This window comes from Archocentrus centrarchus, chromosome 11 (genome assembly GCF_007364275.1).
Source record: "Archocentrus centrarchus isolate MPI-CPG fArcCen1 chromosome 11, fArcCen1, whole genome shotgun sequence".
Taxonomy (NCBI): domain Eukaryota; kingdom Metazoa; phylum Chordata; class Actinopteri; order Cichliformes; family Cichlidae; genus Archocentrus; species Archocentrus centrarchus.
The window spans coordinates 32,775,717-32,802,926 of record NC_044356.1 but is presented as its reverse complement, the minus strand read 5'-3'; the positions used below and the strand labels follow the sequence as shown (position 1 = coordinate 32,802,926).

Here is a 27,210-nt window from a genome sequence, read left to right as displayed (position 1 = left end):
ATGATAAGTTATTGCATGTGATATAGAAGATTTCCAGTATTCTTGTGGCAGAGGAGCTGATTCAGTCTCAGAAACAGTGGTCTGCTTCCTGTGCAGAGGGTGGTGAGGTTATCCAGCATTTTGGTGCACATTCTGAAGGATCTTGTCCCCGTGTTGGATACAGGATCTGTGTTGCTTTTGTACTCCTCTTCCACATCAACAGCCTGTCCCAGGATGGACATCAAATATCTGGTTTTGTTCAGACTCAGAAGCAGATGATTCCTCCGAGACTGCTCCACAAAATCATCCATTAGTGCTCCGTACTCCTCCATTGCTAATGCATCTGACCATCACAGTATTTCTCTGGGTAGTTTGACCTGTAATTGTACTGAAAGTATGACGTGAACAGGAATGGAGACTGCTCAGTTCCCTGTGGGATTCCTGTACTGCACGTTACCAAATCAGACAGTCCGTAATCCATGAGACGTGGACGCATTCTGACATTTTCTGGATCTTCTCCTTCAGTAACAGCAGCTGGGTTGCATTAAATGCACTTGAGAAAGCAAGGCAGGCTGCAGTCTACACTGGGGGAAATAATTAGTTGATTCCCCAATGAATTTGTAACTTTGTATACAAGCACATGTTATGGTCCTTTTACTTACATGCTTCCTTTCTTTGACTGTGTTGTGGTTTTATCATTTGATAATAAAGTGAACATTGTTTAACCTGTCTGCGCTACTCTTTGGAAGAAGACAAAGAATGAGAAAAGTATCTTGTACTGTGAGCTCAGCTGTTACAGTTTATGTTAAAACCCAAACTGAATGTGTGTTAGAGCTCTGCTTGCTGTGAAGGGCCTTTTTAGCAGGAGAGTGCAAGCCCCACAATCCCAGAGGAAGCCTTTGCTGTGATAATCTCTGACACACACACTATATTTAATCTCTATTAACACAGTAGTGTTCATATATATATTCAGACTCATATTCAAATACGAATACACATCTGACAAGTTCTTTTGAATCAGAAACTGTCATTTCAGCTTTTGCCATTAACCAGGAGGTTCTGGGTGCACTGTCTGTAAGAACAACATATCCTGGTTTCAGATTCCTCCTGTTCACTGAGCATTTCCATCTTTCTTGCAGAAGTGGAACTTTTTAGCCCAGTGCTTTCAAAAGAAATCAAACTGTACCTTCCTCCACCTTATCCTCAGTGCACAAGTCATTCTTCTGAGACACTCCAGCTGGTAATGCTGGCTGTTGATGTTTAGCTGCCCGTGCCTTCAGATAGTTTTTATTTGAGTGTCTCTGAGATTTGTGAGCGATTCCACCCCCTGATTTCCTCACACAATTCATTCTCTACCTCTACCAGATTGGTGCCATTATCTGATGAGGTGGTGACACTTTGTCTGTCCTAACAATAAATTTCTTAACACTCCAGCTCCAAAGGCACTGTATGCCAGAATTGGTCTGACGTAAGCGGGCCACTACTATGTGCCCTAATAGTGAACAATACACCACATCTCTGAACTCTGCCCATGTTTTTCCCTTATAGTGTTTGAAAGCTTGTCCTGTATTGGACCTGTGTAACTGTGTGTCCTGTATATTTGCTTTCACCATGACTTGATTCTTGGTGAACATGATGATGTTTAAGAAGGATCACTGAATGCTTACAGTGTACTGATCATGCATACTGATGCAACATTCCTCCAACCTTTAAAATCCAATTCTGGACAGCAGGATTAAGCTTTACAATGTGACGGTCTCCTTTATTCTTGTTGCCTCTGTGGAGAGCCATGGGTTCATCACTGAAGCTTTGGCTTTGACAGTTTCAGCTTCTCCCCTTGCAGTCTGTCTCTGTGGGAGTGCATAAAGTCTCTAACAGCTGCTCTGACCTGGCGCAGTTCACTTTGAACTTTTTCAGATTCCTTTTCATTACTCTGCCAGGAGTTTGCTTGTGAAATGAAGCAGTTGCTTAAACTTCACCATTCAGGAAACTGCCTTTTTCAAATGGTGTCACTGTGAATAATGGCACATGAACCTGTTTAGTGGACGATTATGACTATTCACACTCTCGCTCTGGAAGGTAACTGCATTTATGTTAAATGGAAAATACACTTATATAATACTTCAAAGCACTTTTAAAAAAATGCACTGAACTGCTTGCCGTAGTGCTGCTCTGACTGCTCTCGTCTACTTCACTGTCCACTTCCATTATTCACATTAAGCTCTTTTCTTACAAACTTACTGTCAAATGAACGTGTGCCTGAGTGTTTAGCATGTGCTCCCCGTTGTGGAGATCAGTCTTTTGGTTCCCATACTGCAGGAGAGCTCCATGGGTGACTGTGTAAACAGATTCATGTCTCCACATCATGAGAATTACCTGAATGCACACACATACACTCTCCTACACACAGGCACACTTGTGTGCTTGATGGTGTGAAAATAATTTGTTTCTCTTTTACCTGTGACGAATGGGTTCTTTCTGGGTACTCTGGCTTCCTCCCACAGACCAAAGGCATGTAGTTAGTGGGGTTAGGTTAATTTTTAGTTTAAACATTTCCGCTTTTATTGTGAAGGTGGTTGCAAACCGGAAGTTTTCTCATTACCTGTTATTTTGACGCGGAGACGTGAAACGTAGTTAAAAAAAAGGGGGGGGGAGGGGTTCCAATGTAGTGACTATTAGGAGGGTCCCTGAACGTCTCACCAGGTAGCTAAACTCGCATTTACGGTAATCGGACATGACATAGTGGTGACATGTTTGTGGTGGTGTTTTCCGCATTCCCCAGCCGCCTGCAAGCTAGTGCCAAGCCCACAGCGAAGTGGCACTCATGTTCCCGGTTTGTCAGGAGCAGCGCAGGAACACATCCATGAGATAGACGGCTGTTAGTGAGAACATCTGGGATAGAAGCCGAACAGTGAACCCGGGGAAGGAAGAGCTGTTTGGGCGCTCTGCTGTTGAGGCTGCTTGTAATACATGTCGATGGTCAGTGAGCAAACAGTCTTTTTTGGTTTGTTGTTTTACTTTTCTGGTGGCTTCTGTCGTGTCTGAAATATTGAAGGCATTTGCTTTTACTTTAAATTGTGCTACTTTGTGGGATCAGGAAATTTTTGTACTGTTGCATTCCTTTTGAACGGATGGATTTTTTTTTTCCTGCATAAAACACGTCCCAACAGGCTGAGGTCCTACAGTGCTGTAGGCTGTACGGTCTACATGTTTGGATTATGGAGATTACTGTTGTCTGTTGAAAAAAACAAAAAGTTAAATGATTCTGTAAATAAAGGAACGAAAAGTTTTTATCGGTTAACTTCATACAATATAAGTATTTGGCACTTTTAAAGTGCACCAGTTCTCTGTACGTACCCGCAGCTTTTCAAACTGCCTGGCAGGAAAATTCACTGTCTTGGAGAACCCGCCCTGGTTTTGTGTTTGTAGTGTGAAGTGTAGTTTGTGGTTATTCACTGTAGACTCAAAGGTGGATTTAAGATGATCTGACATATCTGATGCCCCTCCCTCCCCCGTTTTTGTTTTTAAAAATAAGTTTGATCTGGAACTAAAACCGAAACCCTTTTAAAAACTTTTTTGGCTGGATATAAGTGACTGTCACATTTGGTCACTGTGTGTTTTTGTGTGAAAAAGTCTTTGTGTTCACTGAGGAACATGCGAACTGATACAGCAGTCACAAGTGGCCTCACTTTATCAAATTAACAAATGACAGGAAAGAAGGAATGCTGAGGAGATTCCCTCCTTCAGTTATGTTGTTATGTTTTTCATGCCTGCAGTGGTTTACAGTTTGAGCTAGTTGTGTCATTTCCTAACTCAAAAACAGAGTATAGAGTATTACAACCGTCAAGCAGGAACAACACACAACTGTAAGCAAATGATCACTCTTCATGTTCTCTGTTTACTGCATTGCAAAGTGCATTTTAAGGCTTTGTAAAGTTTGCATACTGGTGCACGGTGTGCTCAAACTTTGCAGTTCACTATGTGTTGGATGGCTTTGTCCATACTAGTGAATTCCTTCTTTCTTCAACGCTGTGCTTAAATGCAAACTATTAAGTTGATATGTACTCTTGCTAAGCAGTTTATTAGGAACATCTGTGCAAAGTCTGATGTAATCAATTACAAGAGTGCTGCTTTGAATTCTATTTTTATAAAGGTCAGTATTTTCAGTGCGAGGTGTCTTGGGCCCAGGCGCTTGGAGGGGGGTGGCTTCCTGTTTCCTCGGGCTCTGTGGGGCTCTTGCCCCTCGGCCGGGGGAGCTCCATCTGGGGCCTCCCCCTCCCTTCTGCTGGGGTGGGCATGCAGTTGCACTGAAGACCCTGGGTCTTCAGTGCTCTTGATGGGCTGCGGGCAGCCTGGGTCTCGTGGATCTTTCTCTATGTCCCGCTGGCCTCTGAAGGACGTTTCTGCGGCTTTCCGACCTCATTATTGAGTACGTTTCGTGACAGAGACACAGACATTCACACTCTTATTCACACAAATACACAACACAGCAAAATTGTTGGTTTGTGTTGCCATGCTTTTTCTTTTCTTTTCTTTTTTTTTTTTTTTTTGTGTACAGGTTCAGCAAACGGTGAACCCCTGTGGTTTTCTACTTTCTACTCGCCTCACAGTCCCCTTTTCTGTTTTCTCTTTTTTCCAAGCCTGTCAACTCTGGCATTGCTACAACACACATCCATTTATGTGAAAAAATAACGCAAATAAATAAATAAAGGGAAAAACACTGAGAAGAGGAGCCTACAGAGAATCTATAGAGCTCATCATGGAAGAGAAAATGATTCTGATAGTAAAACCTGCCAGACAAGACAGACTTGGAAAAAAAGAAAAAGATCAAAGCATTAATTAATGGCAGGACTTCTTTGAGCAGTCTTTTAGGGTCTAATAGACACGCTGATGGTTTGGAGGAAGTAACCATTGAAGTTTACTCAGAGCGAGGGAGTCGAAATAAATATCAGCAGTAGTGAAAGTAGGTATGCACAAAGATACATCTGTGAGACGGTTATGAATAATTTTATCTCTAATCTCTATAATTACATTTGTGAAGAAATTAATGAAGTCATTACTAAGTTAAAGGAATACTCGGCTCAACAGAGCTCTGACTCTTTGTCAGCCTGGCGTTCTTATTTTCTTCAATTAAAGAGTAAGATGTCCTAGCTTTACGGAGGGCTTTTTTTTAACAGATCAACTCTTTTTCCAGGCTAAAAGAGCATCTTCTAAATTAGTGAGACACCACTCCCTCTCCAGCTTACGGGTTATCTGCTTTAAGCTGTGCGTTTGTGAATTATAGCAGGGAGTCAGGCACTTCTGATTTGAGGCTTTCTTTTTCAGAGGAGCCACAGTATCCAAAGTCAAAGTGGGGATTTAAAACTATTACCGAGACAATCGATGTCACTGAGAGCAGAGTTTAGGTAGCTGCTCTGTGCTGTGTTGGTACATGGGACTGAAGACGAGCCTTAAACTTAGTTACAGAACTTTCAAAAAGACTTCTACTGCTTTCAGATGAATTAAAACTCTGTCTGCGTCTTTGCTTAATTAATGAGCTGGAGGGGATGATTGCTGCTGTGCCTTGACCTCTGCTTCCAGGATTCTGAGTTAGTATGACATTTAAAGCAGGGGTGTCCAAAGGGAGGGCCACATATGGAAAAATATGCAAAGGACAGAGCCACTCAGTGTGTGTGTCTGTGTGTGTGTTTAAGTAAAGTTAGCAAAATCAAACATAGGTAAATATAAGAGGGTATCATGGGCCAAGCAGCCAAGCACATATAGGCACAGGTATAATTTCAGTGGGTTTCATTTTACCTGGAAAAAGGACAAAAAAATGATACAAACAAATACAAACTCATAAAAAGAAGCTTTTTTAAGAATTCAGTGGGCCCATAAAAGAGGTCAGCTAAAAAGAGATGCTTAACAAAATAGCAGAACTCAACCAACTGACCTGCCCAAATGAGAGACAGCTCACCACGGGGGAAACCAGAGAGAATAACTAGATTTAAAACACAAATTTACTTTACCTATAACTGGAACAGTGCTGTACTCAGTGGGAGCAGTGATACTGTGCTTTGGACTGAAGGATGGCCGGCAGGTCAGGTGTAAGTTTGGCTGAGGTTCGGAGGTCATCACAGAGATGGTTGTCAGTCTGCTTTTGTTCAGAGTTCATATTAAAAAAAATTGCTGACATATGTATGTGGAGCCTAACAGACTCATCGTTCTTTTTGCATGATGTCTTATCAGAGGCAGCTCATTCTTTTCCAGGCTCTGGTAGAAGTCAGGTAGGGACAACAGCTGTTGATTTTTCAGAGAAACATCACACTGCATAATTGCAGACTCTCACCCAGGAGGGGAAACGAGAACAGCTTGATTTCTTTCTCAATATTAGAGAAAATTCATCATGAGAGATGTGATAACAGATACAAATTTTCCTTCTTTTTTCCAGTGGAAAGATTGGCCCTTGGAAAAGCATGTTTGATTTTGAGCACAAAATTGAATTTGTGTAAGAGAGAGACGGAGTTTCATAGAGAATGCTTTTATCTGCCTGGTCTTTGCCATGTAGGCTCTTGTTCAGTGAGTTAAGATGATCAGTAAGAGCAATTAAAAACGCTAGGTCGGCCAACATACAGGGTCACTCAGCTCATGAAGAGGTCTGTCCTTTTTTGGTTCAAAAACTGGTCGATTTCAGACCTCAGAGCATGAAACTGCTGCAGCACAGAGCCAGTGTCGCTCTGTTTTGCAGTATTTTACTACACGTACCAAGTTTTATTTATATAGCACCAAATCACAACAAACAGTTGCCTCAAGGCACTTTGTGTGTGTTACATTCAGCACTATTGTTTATGAATAATCAAGGAAACAGGACACATCTGGGCAACAAAACACACCTGTCAGTCACATTTTCCAATACTTTTCCTCACATGCAAAATGGGTGGGTTCAGACAAAAGGTGCTGTGGTCCAAACTGTGTATCAGATCCAGATGTAAATGCCCGGTAATAAAATAAATACTGTCCATCAGTCCATCTGTCTGTGAGGTTTCATCTTTCCAGTCTATAAACTGCAAAATCACAAGGCTCTACTCCTTGTGGCTCTACCACACAGCTGGGGAATCCCGTTTTTCTAGGCAAAGAGCCAGTACCATATGAGCTGAAGGGGTTTCTATTATGAAATGGGTCTGTAACATTATCCTGACTTCTACTTTTATTTTATGTTTTCATTAATTGCAGGAGGATATTCCCATCAGTGGTGGGTCTTGTTTAAACTCAGCGTTGGGTGATTTGCTTCATAGTTCAACAGTCCAGTCGCCTTAAGTCAGATGGCGAGTTATTAGTCTGTGTTACGCAAACTGCACAGTATCACACAGCTCAAAACAATGCCCTGTGAACAGCTAGAAAATGTAAACCAAACACATCTGACCACAGAGAGATGGTTGTAATAGATCCACCACTCTCTCACTCTGGGCAGCGCGTTTATAAAAATATGTTTAAAATGTGCATTGAGTAATAGCAGCTGTGTGAGAAATAACATTCATTTACACAAACTAATGCTCAGTTCCTTACATGTTGGCTTACGTATTGACTTTATTTATGTAATGAAGGCCTTTTTGAACTCAAGAAAACAGGTGAAATGATGAAACAATGGCACACTGCCCGTTGAAATGCGCTGTCATTGTGGGAAGTGTAAAGTCACGTGCAGATAGAGATGACTCAAGTAAATGCTCCAGAAATGCAACGTGTTGGACTAGTTTGGTTAGTTTAGGAAAGACATAACGCAACAGAAGCGTCACTGACGGGAGACTGTCTGTTTTAGATGTGGGCTGATTACCCAGTGTTACTATTTAGTGAAAGCAGAATTACATGCATGCAGTACACTGAAGCTGTACTGTGTGAAACCATCTTACTGCTTTGTTGTGTTGCGTCCAGCGTGGTTGGTTCAGAGTTATTCACAGATCATTTAACTTGCTAAATAAACTGACGTGTGTGTTTCTAGCTTTTCTCAACATTTTCCTCATTTGCTTTTGCTTTCATGCACTCGGTGATAAAAACTGACAGATTTTTACTTCAGTATAGAAAAAAACAAGTTTCTTTCATTTTTTATTTTTTAAAGAACACAGAACATATTACAGAACCAACCATTGTTACACTATGATGATTAAGCCTGTTAGGACCAAATAAATTTATGGTTTGCAGTTGAGTTTTAAATGTGGTGTCTTTTGCGATATTCTTGTGCTTCTTACTGTTCTCATCGTGCTTAGGTGAAATGACCAGGGTCAGAAAAAGCTTGTGATTGATTCTTTTAGCCAGGAGACCTGATGCACAAACCCACATTTTATTCACCCTTCCTTGTAAATTTCTTTCATTCTGTGTCACATGGGGAAGTACATGGAGGTATGTAGAGAGAAGTTTACTACATGTGTCTGATGTCATGGTTTCTAGTGCAGAGTTGTGATAAGAGACTCAATGGAAGTGTCATAAGCAGAGGGGGGAAGTCATTGCCATACAGAGCCAATAAGATAAACATTCTCAGGTCCTCAGGCCCAGCAGTAGAGCCTGAAATTAGGAAGTGCTACACCCAAATGTGATTTGTGTTTGTGTGGAAGCTAATGATATCACTAAGGGGGTTTCCTGTAATGCACAAAGTCTTGTAAATATAAATTACCTTTTGTATGAGAAGACGAGACCGCAATACCCTTTGCAGCTCTAACAACTTCAGCTCTTTTGGGAAGGCTTTCCATAAGTTTTAGAAGTGTTTATGGGAATTTTATTTTTCTTCCAGATGCCCATTTGTGAGGTTAGACACAAAATGCCTTGATATGCTTGTTTCACTGGAACTAAGGGGCCGAGCTCAACTCCTGAAAAACAACCTGACGCCATAATTCCCCCTCCACCATCTTTACACTTGGCACAATGTGATCAGACAAGTACCGTTTTCTTGGTAACTGCCAAACCCAGACTCATCCATCAGATTCCCAGATGGAGAAGCGAGATTTGTCACTCTCGAAAACATATTTCCACAGCTTTTAGAGTCTAGTGGTGGCATGCTTTACACCACTGCATCTGACGCTTTGCTTTGTGCTTGGTGATGTAAGGCTTGGATGCAGCTGCTTGGCCATGGAAACCCATTCCATGGAGCTCTCTACGCACTCTTCTTGAGCTGATCTGAAGGCCACATGAAGTTTGGAAGTCTGTAGAAGGTTGGTGACCTCACCATCTACTGACCCTGCTCTGTCATTTTATGTGGTCTACCACTTCCCAATCAATTCCACTTTGAATGAATGAATGAAGGTTTTATTGCCATAAAACCTTCATTCATTCATTCTCAAAGCATGTGTGAACAGCTTCACACATTGGAAATTGCAGTTAACAGAGCACCCATCCAAGAATACAACAAACACAAACACGGGGGGACAGGTGTCCGAGGTCATGCAGCCGTCTTCCCGGCGCTACCTTTAGCAGAAGAACAGAAAGAGATACACTGGGATAGGTAGGTTAAAAAAAATCATCTCGTACTGTATTCATTATAAACACCATACGAGGTTCCAAAAAACACCTCAGCAAAAGCATATTTGCACATTTAAAGCCAGGATAGCAATATGGTGGGTAAGGTCAGGGTCAGGAGGGGATGCAGACAGAGATGAGAGGGTGGGGGCATTGTGGAGCCCAGATGCCAGCTCCTAGCCAAAACAGTTTGCTGATAGTGGTGGAAGTTCATCAGCGGCCGTGGTATAATACCACTAACAGTTGACTGTGGAATATTTAACAGCAAGGACGTTTTATGACTGGACTTGTTGCACAGATGGTATCCTATCACGGTACCATGCTGGAATTCACTGCGCTCCTGAGAGTAGTTCAGCTGAATTCAGTTCAATTTATATAGCACCAAATCACAACAACAGTCGCCTATATTGTGAAGTAAAGACCCGACAGAGAAAACCCCAACAATCAAACAACCTCCTCTTAGCAAGCACAGTGGGAAGGAAAAACTCCCTTTTAAATGGAAGAAACCTCCGGCAGAACCAGGCTCAGGGAGGGGCAGCCATCTGCTGTGACTTGTTGGGGGGGTGAAGGGAGGGAGACAGGACAACACCTGATCACTATGAGGACTTAGTGGGGCCTCATTATTCAAGACTAAAATAATCCCAATTCCAGGAGGCCTCAACCCCAACTCACAAGACGCAAAATATTTGCCACTGGCATCATGATGAAACGCTACACAAAGTCCTGTGTACATGACTCACTGGGTCATAGTTGTTTGGTGTCACTAGAGGGACCCACACAGTATTAGGCAGGTGGTTTTTATGTTTTGTCTCTTTTTTTTTTTAATGAGAAGGGAAACCACTGAACAAAAAACTCAGCACAAAAGACAAAAGGTACCCAGCTCAGTCATCGATCACTGTCCCCCTTCCAGGAAAATTTTGAACCTGGTGTATTGAAAACGAGGCTTACAGAGAACCAGTGGATGATGTCATTCATCAGAATATTTAGTTCAAAACAATTACTAAATGCCATTTTAAATGTATATTTAAATTTACATATAAAAGATGTTGCAAGCATGAAATCAGCAGTGGAGAAGAAGTAGTTTCACTTAATGTGAAGCAAAGGCACTCGTCAGAGGAGCAGGGGAAAGGAAAAATGAGATCAGCTGTTGATGTTAAATTGCCATGGCCTTCATTAAAGCAGAGGTAAAAGTAATGTCATGCAGATTCTCCACAGCAGAAATTCCCTTATCTCCTAGACTTCCTGTTTTAATAAATGGTTCTCTGGCTTGAATTTAGGATCAGTCGCTCGTATCATCGACTGTATTGCATAAGAATCAACATCTTTAAAAAGCAAAGGAGAACAATGAAAAGGGCAAAGGAAAAAAAAAACAAAATAAAACTCTGACCTCTTTTAAATAGATATTACAAGAAGAGGCATCCATTCTCTCTCAATAGTTTCACCTCACTGAATCCTGAGAGACAACTCCTGAAAAACTGCCTGATAATCAGGACCTCAATCAGAAAACACTGTAAATGTTAAAAAAAAAAGCTTTGACTGTGTAACCAGTGAGATAAGTAAGATAATGATCCATGAAGTGAAATGATATTAATCTGGATATATACAGTTATTGAACACGAGGCAGCAGGTGATGTAAACATAATAAACTAGCAACTGGCAGAATCATGCATTGCAGCAGTGGTGTGTGTGGAGACTTTAACAGAAAGCCAAGCAGAGATGATGATTGTGGACGTTTTCACATTCATGGCTGAAGAACTGTAAAATATTAATTGTGTAGTTAAATAAATATTTGCTCGTATTACTAAACATTACCTACTATTAGCTGACGATGAGTGGTGGAGGAATTTTTTTAATACATTTTTTTACATAAAACATGTTAAAACCTTTAGCAAAAGAAGTCATTTAACACTGTGAAAAACCTCACTACACATAAAACTATACATAATTATCAAAGTAATTATTCTGCAGAAAAATGTTCCCCAGCAGTGTTATATGGATTAATATTACTGCTGCAGATGTTTTAATGAGGTTCGGCTCATTTTAATATTTTACATTCTGTTTAATGTCCAGCATCATATTCTGTAAAATCATGTTTGTAGTGGTTGTCCTGTGACATCCACGTATCCCTGAAACAAAATATTTGTTAAGGATCTCAGAAACACAGGCCTGCGTCTTGATGTTTTAACCCTGTGTGTGACTGCACAGTCACTCTTTCATTTTGACCTATTGTATTAATACACCTAAAATCATACAAAAACATAAAATCAGAGTAGAAAAAAGTTAGTTCTTCACTGTGAAAACAACAAACATGGTTAACAAACAATTTTTACAACTTAACATACAGTATAAGTGTAAAAAAAAAATGTACAAATATAGCAAACAACTAAGTTATATACAACTATTTACATTAAAATGCAGAAAATGCTGCAGATTTTTTTTTTGTTTGTTTTTGTTTTTTTGTACAAATATTTGCAGAACAATCAGGTGTTGAAATAAAACAAATTATTTGTGCCACTCCAAAAGACAGTTCCTGTCCACCAGAAGACTCAGGGGCCCATCACACGCAAAACTCACCATCAATATTGTCTTTCACCTTTTCACCTGTTCATTGGTGCACATTGGTGTATAAACGGTTGCAGACTCATACTTAGCGAGGTTTATTGTCAGATGTGTATTAAACAAGCGGTCAAACAACTCACAAATGCAGTCAAGGTGAACATCCCAGTCACCAGAATAAACAACCACATCATCCAAGTAGACAGTCTAACCATCAAGATCTCCCAGCACCAGGTTCATCAGTCACTGCTTTATGCTATGCTTTTTCCTGTATATTGTCCTCACGTGTGATGTGCATTTGGTGCAAGAAGAACTTGGAAAAATTAGATATTTGCAAGCAGAAAGTTAAATGCATCAAATCAACCAATCAAAAAAATTATATGGCAGCGCGTGCCGTTTGGGTGGCTGAGGAACAGGTAAAAACTGTGAGAATGATGGGGCGCAAGACAGATGATATTGATAGCGAGTTTTGAAATTTGAGAGATTTTAGCATGTTTGAATTATATAGTTAGTGTGTAGTGAACTGTGTTTTAGTGTATTATGTAGTTGTAGGTAAGGCAGATGCAAGCCAAAAAGCCACCAAAGGCAGACTCATGTAAACGTTGCCACCAGGTGTACAACAAGAGGAGGGACACACGTGGAAGTGTCAGGTCAGTGATGTGCCCATCTGTCTTGTGGTGGACATGAACTGTATGTTGTAGTGGCACAGATAATTTGTGTGGCATCTTATTGTGACACCTGATTGTTGTGTAAATAGTTATACAAAAATGCCTAAGGTATTGCCTGCATTTTAGTTTAAGTTTTTGAAAATTACAACTTATATTTGAATTTTTAGTTATAAAAATCGTTTTTGTTTTTTTTTCATTTTTGGCCACAGCGGCTTTTCGTGACAGTGGAGAGAGACAGGAAATGGGGGAAAGATACAGGGGAAGACACGTGGGCAAATCGGCGCCGGGCCGGGACGCGAACCCGCGCCGCCCGCACCGCAACGCGGCGTGTGTATGTGGTCGCCGGATTAACCATTAAGCCACCCAGGCGCCAGTTATAAATATAGTTAAACATGTTTGTGGCATATCTTCCAAAAAACGGATTCATCTGATATTTGGTCCACAGCTGTGGAGAGCCAGGAACCAGTGCCAAAATTGAACAAGGGAAACTTAATTTATTATTTTATTTTTGGCCGTGTCTCAGTTGAATGCACGCACACACATCATCCTCCTTTTGTTGTAGTAATGCACCTGAACACATCATCCGTGATGTATCCTGGGGTCATCGGGGGTTTCGAGTCTTTCAGCATCATATACGCTCTCCAAGGCGACCTGACCGTGGTTGATCAGACTGTGGTCTGCAAACGCTTTTCCCCACGAACCATCTCTTTGTATCCAGAGCTATCTCGAGCTGCTTCGGTGATGTCCTTGATGCCTCTGCTCCTCGTTCCTCCCATAATGCCTAGAGCTCATGACAGTTTGTCATCAATTGATCATATTTGGCCTTTGAACGTTCATGCGCCTCTCCCAGTTGATCCTCCTGCGGCACTGTCAGTTCCATGATGGTTCCTGCTCGAGTTGTTCGGGCTCATACACTGCCCTGATGAAGAAGGTGATGCATTGTGACTCAGCATCCCAGAGGTCCGTCCAAGTGATTTTTTTTTTTCCAATCGATGGCTTTCTCCCACCTTGTAGTAGTTATCAGTATTAATCTGGAACTAGATGACTTGTAAGGTTCATTGTTAACACATGTTGAAGAACTTGGGGAGATTAGTATGTTGTTTCAGCCTGATTGTTTTTTTTTTTTTTTGTTTGTTTTTTTCTGCTAACAAAATGCTGACTGTCGTCATCAAATATATGCAGTATGTTTGCGTAGTTGTCACAGTGTGTTCATTTGGAGAACACAATATTCAGTGATAATATTTTCTCTAATTCACACTCAGGTCCAGCCTTGGATGTAGAGTTCGGAGGAGCATGACCCACTTGAAGCTCAATGTTAAATAGCTGGCAGTGGGCAAACAGACAACCAAGGTGACTAGAGTGAAGCAAAGGAACATGGCCGTCTTCTAGCCTGAGAATGTGGAAGACTTCTATGAGATCGGGGAAGTTCTGGGAAGGTACAGATGCACTGATACTCAAACTGCTTTTAAGCTCTAGTGTTTAATGCAGTCAGGCAGTGAGGATAGGTACAGATTTTTTTTTTTTTGTATTCTTTCTTCTGAACACCAACATAGTGAATTTGAATTGGCTGGATTTCAGCCTTAAATTAATGGTGCTGATACCCAACAAGCTGTCCAAGATTAATTTGCTAAAACAACTTTGTATATGGTTAATGAACTTTAAAGGTTGAGATGAATAGCCCATCACTTATAACTAAAGTGATGTATTGATCATTGATCAAAGCATTAAAATGTAGACTGAGCAGTAAAGATCCTCTGGATTGTTAACCAGAAAAGCATAACTTTTTCCTCATAAAGAAGTAACCCTAATGTTAGACTGTTCTGTTTTGATTGACTTTGTCATGGGTATTCTGTTTCATCATGTACCCATTGAAGCTACACTCACCTGGCACTTAACTAGTATAACCTGTAGATCTGCTTAGTCCTACAATTATCAGCCAAACAGATGGCAACAGTGCAATACATAAAATCCTGCAAAAACACCTCTGGAGCTTCAGTTGATGTTCACATCCCCATTCTGAATCAAATATCAGAGTGGGAAGAATGCAATCTCAATGAATTTGATTGTTTATGGCAACGGGGCTGCCAGAAACAGTTAATTCACAGTTAATTGCTGATTTCCTGAGATTTTTATCACAGAGAATTTACTCAGTGATGTGAATAACAAACATAATGTGAGTGTCAGTTAGGCAGATGAAGTCATATACAGTACATGATGTCCTTTAAAGAATCCAGAGAAATCTCTGTATGCAAATAGCTTTGCTCATAGAAAAAGTTCTATAGTGGAAATCACTGCAGGAACACTTTTGAAACCCTTATCAGTGACTAGAGTTTGTTGCTGCACCCATGTATGTAATTTTCAAAACTACAGCCGTTGGTCTCCTCAGTTTCCTAACACTAGCTGTGAGTGCTGTTAAAAGAAGAAACGATAATGTCATGTGTATGTTACACAGTGGACAAACTGGCTACATTTTATGCAACCTATACCACACTGTTGCGAAATTACCACAGAAACCTCTATGCTTACATGCTCAGGAAACTTCTCATTTTGATTAATTATACTGCATTTCCACTGCAAATTAGTAGACACATTAGTGATGATAACTCCCTCAGAGCCTTCTGTGTCTTCCAGTCATCCCTAGTATACAGTAACAAGAGCTACGTCCTCTGTTTTCTTCTTAAAAACTATGCACGCATGAGTTTATATGTCTGGAAATTTTACTATCTAACATTCACACTCCAATGAACACAACAGAGTATCTGCTGTTAGCACAGTTAATGGTGCTACTGCCAGTCTTTAGTATCTTGCCCATGCATACTTTGTCATGCAGACTGAAGCAGCCAGGAATCTAACCACCAACCCTCCCATTAGTAGATGACCTGCTCTACTTTCTGAGCTCCAGTCACCCCACTATTTTCTCCTCTATTTCCTTGAGCTCCGTCTTCCTGAGTTTGTCAACTAGGATTGCCACATCTATTACAACTGTGATCTTCTGCTCCTTGTCAACCACCAGCCAGGTAAGTAGCCAGCACGACACCATCAAACTGATGGTGTCGTACACTATTGGGGATCCCTCATGATCAGGATTGTCAGGATGCAATCTGGAAGAGTATCTGCTGTTAGCACAGTTAATGGTGCTACTGCCAGGTGATCATGGAGTGTTGTTAGCTTCTTCAGCCAGTAGTCATGGATTATGTCAGGTCCTGGTACTGTCCAGCTTTTCATTCTGGAGACTCAGTTTTGGATGTCCACCTTTGTGGTGATGACTAGTTCTTGCTCTGGGAGATTGCTGTGGTCTGCTCTGAGGTCCACTAGCCACTTTGGGTTGTGTGACGCCTCTTTCTCACAGTATTGCTCAGTTTCAGCTCTGGGTGAAATGTGCCATTATTCCCTTGTAGCTGAGAGTACACCCTGGATGGCTCTTTGGAGGACAGGCCATTTATTCTCTTGGGGTCTGCTTCTCTGGTATCTCTACAGCCTAGTGGCCAGAGCTATGAGCCTTATGACTTATGATGAGACATAACTCATGAAAGAGACAAGTCATCCCAGACCTGTCTCTTCAGACCTTTCTGCGTCTCAGTCAACTGAGTAACATCCTTCAGGATTTCGCTGATTTTTGGCTTCCAGCTGCCTTCTCCATTGGGGGTCTTCCTCTTGTGGATGGCTGTGGCTCAGGAGGTAAAACAGGTGATCTACTAATCGGAAGGTTGATGGTTTGAACCCTGGCTGCTCCAGTCTGCATGTCAGTATCCTTTGGCAAGATACTGAACCCCAAATTGCCCTCTGATACCCCTTTGTTCATCACACCTTTTTCTACAGTGCTGTTCTGTTAGTTGGCTTTGCCTCCTGCTGCATATAGAAAGAAGAAGAGAAAGAACAGGAATCACCATGATAGGACAGGCCCCTGCACAGCATGCACCAGCTGCAAATAGAAGAAGTAGCTGACATCAAAAAATCCTACCAATGGCTGGACAAAGCTGGGCTGAAGGACAGCACAGAGGCACTAATCATGGTAGCATAGAAACAGGCACAGGACCCTCAAGCTCCCAGGCCTCTGGTAGAGGACCTAAGCTTGGAGGATAAAGATCGCCTGTAGGGCGAGTTGGAAATCATTTATTTATATAAAATTAGGGGTGGGACTCGATTAAAAAAATTAATCGAATTAATTACAAGCTTTGTAATTAATTAATCGAAATTAATCGCATTTTAATCGCATTTCAATATTTGACATGAGAAATATTAATTTAAGTTTAGTTGATGAATAAATCAATATAAATAAGCTTAAACTTCAAAATTTTGTTTATTTTCCCACCAGTCTACTACACAGACCAATGAAGGGTGGAAGTGCTCCTGTGATAAGCAAACTCCTGAAACTAAAGTTAAGCATCATAACTGGATAGTTTTATTCAACATTAATGTCTCACTTAATATAGTTGGAAATTAATCATTCTCTCAGCTGTATTCCTTGATGTTGAAATGTGTTCTGCTTGTTTTAACAGCTTATTTTGAATTAAAGACTTAAAATTAAACCACAAAAAGGAGAAAAAGTTCGTTCTACGTTTAACAGCTGCTTTTACACAGCTGTGCTTCGCACTCACGGTTGCTAGGCGACATGAGCTACGCAGAGGTGACGGCAGCTGATATGAAGGCTAGCCGCTCACTTCCGGCCTTTGTGGTGTTCGTGGGCTGCGAAAGACGTGGGCCGGGTCCTTCGCAGGATGCGGCCCCTAATTTGGACATTGTGCGTCGATATAATCTGTATGCCGGGAACTCGTGCACTGAGAAAGGTTCCACGGTGCAAAGTGCGATTAAAATGCGTTAAAATTTTTAACGCGTTAATTTCCCCGTAATTAATTAATCGAAATTAACGCGTTAAAGTCCCACCCCTATATAAAATATAATTTTTGAATTGAATTGGGATTTATGAAAAGCAGTGGTGTTTTATACCAAATCTGTCAGAACTTAAGCTGTTTTATCTCAAGTGGGGGAAAAAAACAAATCATAAATTTTGTCAAAAAAACACATTATTAATACAAGCCGGGCTTGGTGTTTACTGTGAATTCTATCCTTGGCCCAAACCAGTGGGCATTTTGGCCAGGTTCGAAAGGTTAAGGAGCGGACCTCTGGTTCCCTTTGGGCTGGCAAGTTCCTGAAGATTCGGAGGAGCGCATGCAGTCGTCTCGGCCTGGACAGGAGCAGTGTGGAGCATGAGGTGGAGATTCTCCAGGCTATCCAACATCCAAACATTGTGGCTCTCAAAGATGTTTTTGAGAGTCGAGCAGAAGTGGTGCTCATTCTGGAGCTGTGAGTTGACAAGTATCTACAGTTGTTTAATTAAGTGGTCACAAAAATGTAATCAATGATTATGATAAAACAATGATGATTATCTTTCTTGTAATACTTAGATAAATTAGCTTCCCAGTTAAGATAAATTTACCTCCATTAGCTTTTACCTAATTTCCTTAGACCAGTCAGGAAATTACCTACATGTCTGGTTTAAACAAGTTTTAGTATTGATTCTAAAACCAGTGCTTTGCTTGAAAATTTGAAATTGTGTGAATTGCAGAGGTGATGTTGTATTCTTTTAATATTTGAGAAATTATGCAGGTTAGTTTTAAAGCTGAATATTCCAAGCTTTTTAAAAATATACTTGCCTCCTGCATCGCTAAAAGTTGGATGAAGACATCAATATTCATTTAACATCAACAGAAAGTCCTAAGCAGAAGTGAAAGTATAGGCAGTTAGTGGTTATCTTACTGTAAGCCTGTCCTGAATGAAGTGGCGTAGCACAAATTAATCACACATTACTAAAAAGCCATAAAGTATTTACTACCCTGTCCTGTACAGGGGAAAAATGAAATGTGTGACGGTCTCACATTAAAACACTCTTCTGCTTAGTGTTAGTGGAGGAGAGTTGTTTGACTTCATTGCTGAGAAAGAGAACCTGCTGGAAAGTGAGGCCATTGAATTCATGAAAGAGATCCTGGAGGGACTGAAATTCATGCACAGCAAGAACATTGCCCATTTTGACCTCAAGGTAAATAGACTTTATTACATCTCTGTTATATATTGTGGAACAGAACTTTTTCAAATACTATATTATTTGAATATTCTTCTCCACATTCAGCCAGAAAATATCATGCTGTCAGACAAAGTGTCACATCCAAACATCAAACTCATCGACTTTGGCCTGGCTCACCTTTTTAATCAGGGGGAGGAGTACAGAAGTACAAGTGGCACTCCACAGTACATTGGTGAGTAGTATCAGAAACAGTATTTGATATGAGGTTTTTGTTTTGGTGACTTTATTCTGTGAAACATTTTTGTGCTATATTAAATAATGAATGCTAATTTACTTTTATTTTTACAGTGCATAAGAAATGTTTTTATTCTCTGAACTGAACATCATCCAATAGTTCTTTATCTTTCCTTTTGTGTCCCACTTAAAAGAGAAAATGATTCGGCATGTCACCCTGGCATAGTCTCACAAATTAAAGCAACAAATAAATCCTTGAAGGGTTTTTTTAACTTTTAACCTTTTATTACTTCATTGTATATTAGCTAATATGCTGGAAGCTAATCTGACATTTCTGAATTAGAAAAATGTCAAACAAAGCAATTACTCTCATTATCTCCTACTAGTATAATTTCATTGAACAGATAACTCCATGAATTTAACAAATTTGACAGGATAGTTGACACTATTTAGCTTTTTTAGAGAAATGCTGCCATTCAGTTCTGTGCTTCCTGTGTGAGAGCAGACAGTCAAATTTCAAAAAAGCAAATAGAAAGGGAAGAAAAGGCTCGCTGGCTGAGCAGGTCCACGTGGCTCCACAACGCTCTTTGGTGTTGTGCTGTCTGCAGGCAGACAGCGTACTGCTTAGATAGAGCTATTGATCTGTCTAGATCGATGGATCCAGATTGATAGATCTAGATAGATAGATATCTTTATCTTAAATACATGGAGGGTGGGGGTGGCTCAGGAGGTAGAGCACGTCATCTACTGATAAGGAAGGTTGGTGGTTCGATTCCTGGCTGCTCCAGTCTGCATGCCAAAGTATCCTCGGGCAAGATACTGAACCCCAAGTTGCTCTCTGATGCTTCCGTCAGAGTATGAATGTGTGTGAATGTTAAAAAGCACTTTGAAATAGAAAACAGTTTTTGTATGAATGTGTGTGTGAACAGGTAAATGCAAATATGTTGTGTAAAGCACTTTGAGTGCTCAGCTAGAGTAGAAAAGCGCTATATAAGAACAAATCCATTTATCATTCACCATATTTCAAAAATTGAAATTGTATATAATTTAAAGGAGTCTTATACCAATGCACCTACAGAGAATTTGTGACTTTCGGCTTGTTTAATTGTCTGATCTGTGAATTTACTGTTTTGGTTCAGGCTCACTGCTTATAGTGTGTTTTGGTTTGTCTTCGGTTTTTTTGGCCACAGTGGGTCAAAAAAAGGCTTTAAAAACCTACTATACAACCTACTAGCAGGGAAAGCATTTAGCTGCCAAATTGTCGAATCTTTCCCTCGGGAGTTTGTGGAGATGTTGATACCAGACCAAAACAGAGCTAAGGGAGACAGAATCCGTTTTATGTTTGGCTTGAAATGAAAGTGTTATTCCATTAAAAATGGATGTGTAAATAAGTAACAGATTACCTATAATGTTGCCATATAAAGTGGAAGACATGAGGTACTGTGTTCACATCTTATTTCAGTTAACAAGCAGAAACTAAGAGTTTAAGGAATGTACATATAGTCACTGTATTTCTTCAAATAATATAGTAAGGTTTGTTGTAATCAAATCATTTAAGTTAATAACCATCCCAGCAGAGTCTCCATATCTCTTTCTCTGTCTCTGTAGCCCCAGAGGTGATCAGCTGTCAGCCTCTGAGCACAGCAGCAGATATGTGGTAAGTATCCTGTACTGACTTGCATGCAGTGCATGTTCAGGCCTGTCTTGAGTACTGCTCACTGCACGAGATTTGACTTGGTCTCAGCAGTTTAAATACAGTCATACAGCTTTTGAATAAAACTGAATCACTGTATTTGTCTTACATGTTGTCATACAGTAGAGATTCTTTTTTTTAAAATTGCACTTCATGTCTACCTGTGCCTTGTTTGTTGTTTCTTCAGGAGCATTGGAGTTATTACCTACATACTGTAAGTTGTAAGTGTTTGTATGTGGCTTGTAAAGTATATAAATGGACTGTATGGAAACATCTTTTGATTATATTTTGGCCTTAAGAGTAAAACAATAACGGTCAACTTTTTCACTTTTACATGACGTAAATTACAGAAAATTCTTCATCTGATTGGATTCACTGAGGTGTTGGGATGTTGTAGTCTCACTCTTACAATGTACTCTCTTTTCTTAGATTGAGTGGTTTGTCACCATTCCAAGGTGATACTGATGAAGAGACTCTGAAGAACATCATTGCAATGAAATACGAGTTTGACGCACACTACTTCAACTTGACAAGTTCCATGGCTAAAGATTTCATCCAGAAACTGTTGGTGAAAAATCCAGAGTATGTCATACATATATAATATATATTTGACATGGGTGGATTAAGATATAATGTATTCCTCTATTCAGCCATTAAGCCTTGTGTAATAGCTAATATCAAGGTTAGGACCCCAGTGTCAACTAATAATTCTCACTAAGCACCAGACATCTATGGTCTAAATGTGGCTACTCATTCATGACCTTTATTTAGCTTTATTTAGGCACTGAAAATTGACTATCAGGTCTGGTATTTGCTACCATGGGATTCACTGGGCTAGTGATTAAAGCACTATCACCCTGGGAAAATATAAGAAAGCTGGCTGGGCCAGTTGGATGGGGTGAATCTCCTGGTTGAGATGTTTTATCTGGCAGAATTTGCCATTTGTGTTGTCTGGTGGATGGTTTGTGTGGTGTTCAGTCCCAACCCTCAAAAAAGCAGTACAGGTCAATTCTTAAAAACATCAGCACCAACAATTCAGCCACCCCACTATCCTCAGATTCAAGTAAAATTCAGGTAATGCTTACTATACATGAATGCGCTAATGTAGTCGGAGCAGCTTTCATGATCTCCTTCCTGAAGCTTGGATGGGTCCTCTTTTAGCACTGGTCCAACCTCTTTAGCAATCTGGAAAAGCTTACCCACTGACAGCGTGAGAAGGCTCTTTCGAATGACCCACACAAAGCTCTTCCTGCCACTCCCTGACATGGCATTAGCTTTTCCCTGTCGCAATTGATGGATCACCTAGGCTGTGTCTAAATTCAGGGGCTGCATCCTTCGAAGGATGTGGCCTGTATAGACTGCATCCTTCAAAGGCCAGGAAGACTGAGGAGGCTGGAACTGAGCGGCTGTTAAATTGGACGGTCTAGCCTACGCTGCGCTGCTCGTGTTGCCTAACAGCCATGACAGTAGCAGAATGTTTGACAGAAATGGAGGAGAAAATCTTTATCTTGTTAGCTTTACTTTTACAGGAGAAAAATGACATTTCGGTCCCTTTAGCCAAGAGAAATCTTAATTTAAGCTAGTAAATGGGTTTGCTAATTTAGGTCATGAAAGCATTAGCTGGTACAAATACTATAGGCCCTACATTATAAAATAAATAAATAAAAATAAATAAAATTGACATTTTTGCTGCAAAATTGTTTTTAAAAATGCTATGAAATTCTATGAAAGAACTTTAAATGTTAAATAATTTCAAAATATTGCAGTAAAGGCTGGATTGATTTGTTTAATAATTTATATCGGAGTGATTTTAGAAGGTGGTAAAGGACTGTACACTAATACTAAAATAAATATTGAATAATCAACAGACTTCTAACATTTCAATAAGATACATTTAATCCATAAACTATAAGATCCTAACTTACCTGACTTCAGTCTTTTTTATAACCATTATTAGTTGTCTTCTTAACAGCCATAGATCTGTATGATCTGTTTAATTGTGCCTAACAAACTTCATACAGTTATAAGAACCAACAGTCACTACAAGATGAAGCACTAACTTCATCTGTCTTAATAAAAACTTTATACATGTATACACAGCTCATGCTGCTTACTGGACAAAAACAATCGGGGCAGATGTTAAAATGGCTTTATTTTTATTCTAGAAGGCTTCCAACACTTACAATAGACAGCTAGTATTTAGAATAAAGTTTAATAAATATTAAAAACATATAAACCTGGAGCATGCTTGGAATCAGTCTTCAGGATCTCCATGATCGGCATCACCATGCTGGTCCAGATGTTTCTGCTCCTAGTGAGCCTTGAACACCTGGTCAGCTGACAGCTAATGAAGTGAGCTGGCTGTTAGACCAGCAGGAACAGACAGCTCCAAAAATGTTGGAGCACTTCTTTAAATAGGCAATATCTTGATAAATCAAGCAGATGTTTGAAGTGTACACATCTACATATTTGCTTAAAAGTTTATTTTGTGTCACAGAAATAGTAATATTTTAAACTTAGTTTTGGCCACTCTCCTCCACCACTGCTGCAATGAGTTTCATTGCACAATTAATCATGGGATAGTTTGGACTGCGAAACATACAGCCAACATGTCGTTCAAATCCTGGGAAAAGGAGAATGCAATTGTTGGCTGCATTTGGAGGAGTCTTCGAACTTTTGTCGCCTTGCTATGATGTAATCGGCCTTCAAATGTAGCCTTCGAAGAATGCAGCTTCTCAATCTGGACACAGCCCCAGTCCAGCAACAGCTCAATCTCTGCTCCAGGTTACAACTCAGCACAGGTATTGGTGCCAGATATCATCAGTGGATCAGATCCCAACACATAGTCCCGGACAAGCCCCCAAGATTTGTTATGGGACCTCCATATGGGTCATCTGTATGAGGTGGATAAGAAGGAGAAATGAGGACAGCAGGCTTCTTATTTTCATTCAAAATGAAATGTTTCATTGAGCACAACCAGTTTATAAACATCATATACAAAGCTTCAGTTTAATCAAAGTGGAAGTAAAACATCAGGAACAATCTCCTGTCTGCATCTGTCAGCTGAATGATGAGGAGAAATCTTGGACTACGCTACCATATTTATTTTTTCTGCTATTTTAGCTAGTTTGCTGCAAAATCTGCTTAAGTGAAGATTATTACAATAGATTAACTAAGACTGTTGTACTGATCTCTTGTAATACACTCTGTTAATGTGTATTGCAGTGACAGAATGACAGCGGAGGAGTGTCTGCTTCATCCATGGATTAAGGTTAGTACCAGTTTCTCATTTCATCTGTACTACTTTTGTTTACTGTATTGTGTTGCTTATCATAAATGTTGTCATTGTTTTAGCCCATCACATCCAAACAGGTCGCCAGAAGGAATCGATCCTCAATCAATATGAGAAACTTTAAGAGGTTCAATGCCCGAAGGAAGTGGAAGGTGAGTATGCAGTCATTTTTTTTAAGGCATTTTAAAGCAAGACCAGTAGTTCAACCAAATTAATATTCCAGCTGATTTTTTTAAAGAAGTGCACCTAGCAGTGAGACAAATTAAAGAGCTTCATCTTTATCACAATCCCACACATTGCAAATCCTCAGTATCCTCTATTTATGAGCCTTATTAAGGGATACAGGAGTTAGAATACTAACAAAAGATTCCACTTACAGGGGCAAACAAAAACACAAGTAGTTTTCCATTTTGAAATAGTTGGAGTATAAACCAAACCCACACTTCCTGCTATGGTGAGCACTTATTGTCAGCATTTGTGAGTGACTCTTATCGTTTCAGATCATTTGGAGAATCAACATGTGCAAGCTGGCTCAACATCAGTGCTGCTCATTGTTAAAGCTGCAAAAATTAGACATGTTGTTACAGTTCTGTAAAGCATGAACATGATGCACAACCCTGTGAATGTTGAAAAATAAAATAAGCATTCTTTTACTATGAAGACCACTGTTTGGGTCATGGCTTTCTTGTCACCAGGAACGGTGAGAGAAATCCTGTTATTGTGTTTAAGTTTGAGGTCCATGGTGAAATTGCCATGCACATCTGCAAGTGGTTCAAACAGAACTTATAAGGCAAAAAAAAAAAAAAAAGATCTGCAAACCCCATGATTTGTGCTTAACATGCATAGCAGTTTAGCAAATTACTTTTATATCTAATGTTCACAAAGAGGGTTAAAAAGTAACATTACTGTCATAAACCATACTAAGCTAATGTGATGTCATATGTGATGGATGAAATTAAAACATTCACCCTGTCACCCTCTAGATGTCCTACAACATGGTGTGGGCGTGTAATCGACTGGTAAATTTGAGACTGCTCTGTAAAAACAGCTCGGATCCAGATCCACTACAGGTGAAACAACTTTAGATTTATCTCAACTACCAGATCCAATTATGATTTATAATTTTTTTGTTTTTGTTTTTTTGTTAAGAGCATAAGAGGTTTTAAGACTTTCACTGTGTTAAATCATTTTTAAATAAAACCTTGAGTTGATAATCTTCAACATGAAAACATGTGTAACTGCAAAAATATACCACTTAAGCCAAAGATGCCACACATATGAGCTACAGAAGACTGATTCTTGGATATAATTTCTTATGTTTGTGTCTTATATTTTGTCTGTATTATTTATCTGGACTATATGGACTCTTTATTTCTATGCAGTTTAGTGCAAAATCAGGGCCAACTGATGCCCCAGTAATGACTAAAGGCCTGTATCAACTTCTTGCTGACACCATCTCGCTAATATAGCAGTTTTTTGAGGAAGGGTTAGATTATTTAATTCACTTGTCTATCAAAAAAGTGAAAAAAATATTTCAGATTCCTCAGAAAAATTCAAATCTACAATATAAGCTTTATGAGACAATCATGCAGATTCATAAGTGCAAAGTGTTGACAGTCAGCTGTAATGATGCTTTTCTGCAGAGACAATGTGAAAGCGACGTAGAGGACACGGAGTCCAAGCCTGCTTCGCTGCTGCGACGAAGACTCAGCAGTTCATAGAGCTGAACAGAGGAAGGCAGCGGAGTCCAGAATACTCAGTAGAGCAGAGCAAAGAAGCCCAAGCTGGAGATGAGGCTCACTGAAGGCAGATCATTTCTGTTACTTTGTTCAAGGTCATCCATTTCAAGTGAAATGGATGACTTAATATTGTGTTACACACTCACAATTTCAGAAGTGCCTGGAATGCTTCGTGCCTGCACGCCTGTTTTTGAAGTGTGCTTCTTGAGGAAAGACTTTTGAAAAGTAATGTTGGAAACTGTGCTGTGTAGACATGCCCTCAGTGATGCTTTCTGTTAGATGTATGTGGATGGTTACAATTTTTGAAATGTCTCTGAAAAAAAAAAAAAATAAAAAAAAAAGGAAAAGCTTTGGGATGTATTGTTGTTTAAATGGTTACCCTGTGATGTCCAAGAACTATAAACTAGAGCCTGACTTATACCTATACCTAACTGCTGGGCTAGGTTTAGGAAAAGGTGATTTAATTTCTAACAGGCTTTTTCACAACCTGAACTAAAATTTAAAAGGGAGTGTTTTCCTCCACCGTTTTCCTGGCCAGCATATTAAAAAGTCCCCTTATTTCTATTGTTTCACATGTTATAGTCAATCACTCACATGTCATATGTATAAACAATTATTGTTTTGACAGTTATTATAGTAGCCATTATTGTTTTTTTTTTGTTTATGTAGGGTTGAAAATGTTGGGATTTTTAAAAATGTAATTTCTTATGAACTACAACTAAGTGAGATGAACAGACAGTTCAATGCTGCGCTGCAGAACTATAGCTGAGTAGCAAGTGTTTAAGATTTTGTACTGCAAATGAAAATATGCGTATGCTTGTCCTGTATATTGTATAAGTACTGCATTGCTTCTCTTGTGATGTATCATTTTGAAATGGTACAATCATACATGCACACAGCATCATAAGATACACCAGTTTGTATTTTTAATGTCATCTGCAAGCTTAATGCAAGACTTATAACAGTGACAAGTATTTTTAAATACTGCCAAAGTTTCGCTTTTGTTTTCCTCAGAAAAATGTGTGCCTTTCTGTTAGTGTGAGCTACATTTCAGTCCAATAATGTATAGAACTATATATGTCACATGTTAAAGTACTGAAGTGGTGAAAAGAGAAGAATACAATAAAGAAGTTCCGAGTGCTTCATAGTGAGGAGCTACAGTAATTAAAGTAATATCAGGGGGTGCTTCAAAACTAACACTTGTGGGAGACTCAAGGTGCTAATGTACGGGTGACTGATCAGCTGATCCTCTGGTCTATCGGTGTATCTAAAGCACACATGTGTATACTTTTACCATAATATTGCCTCTTGCATACACAGTGGACAACCGAATCACATATGCTACTAATGCTAATCAACTGCACTTTATTCTTTTTAATTTGGTGTTGAAACAAAGCTGCAGTAATGATTTGAAACTGGTATTTTTGGAAAAGAGGATATTCATACAACTCCATGCATTCACATCAAGAGGATGGGAATATGCAAAAAGAATGCAGCCAGAAGGTTATCGAGGTTTTCCTTCTGTTTGGCTTTTAAAATAAAGG

At 39.7% G+C, this 27,210-nt stretch overlaps 1 protein-coding gene across 1 annotated transcript; it reads left to right on the top strand.

Moving 5' to 3' along the window:
• The first annotated feature begins 14,060 nt into the window (after positions 1-14,060).
• LOC115788785 (death-associated protein kinase 2) lies at positions 14,061-27,203 on the top strand. The gene is given in 11 exon segments (XM_075074407.1): positions 14,061-14,122; positions 17,769-17,990; positions 18,585-18,723; positions 18,814-18,940; positions 20,551-20,599; positions 20,823-20,849; positions 21,065-21,217; positions 23,861-23,906; positions 24,008-24,079; positions 24,911-24,997; positions 25,571-27,203. Coding segments are annotated over 11 exon segments (1,062 nt in total). The 3' UTR covers positions 25,649-27,203.
• Positions 27,204-27,210: the final 7 nt, after the last annotated feature.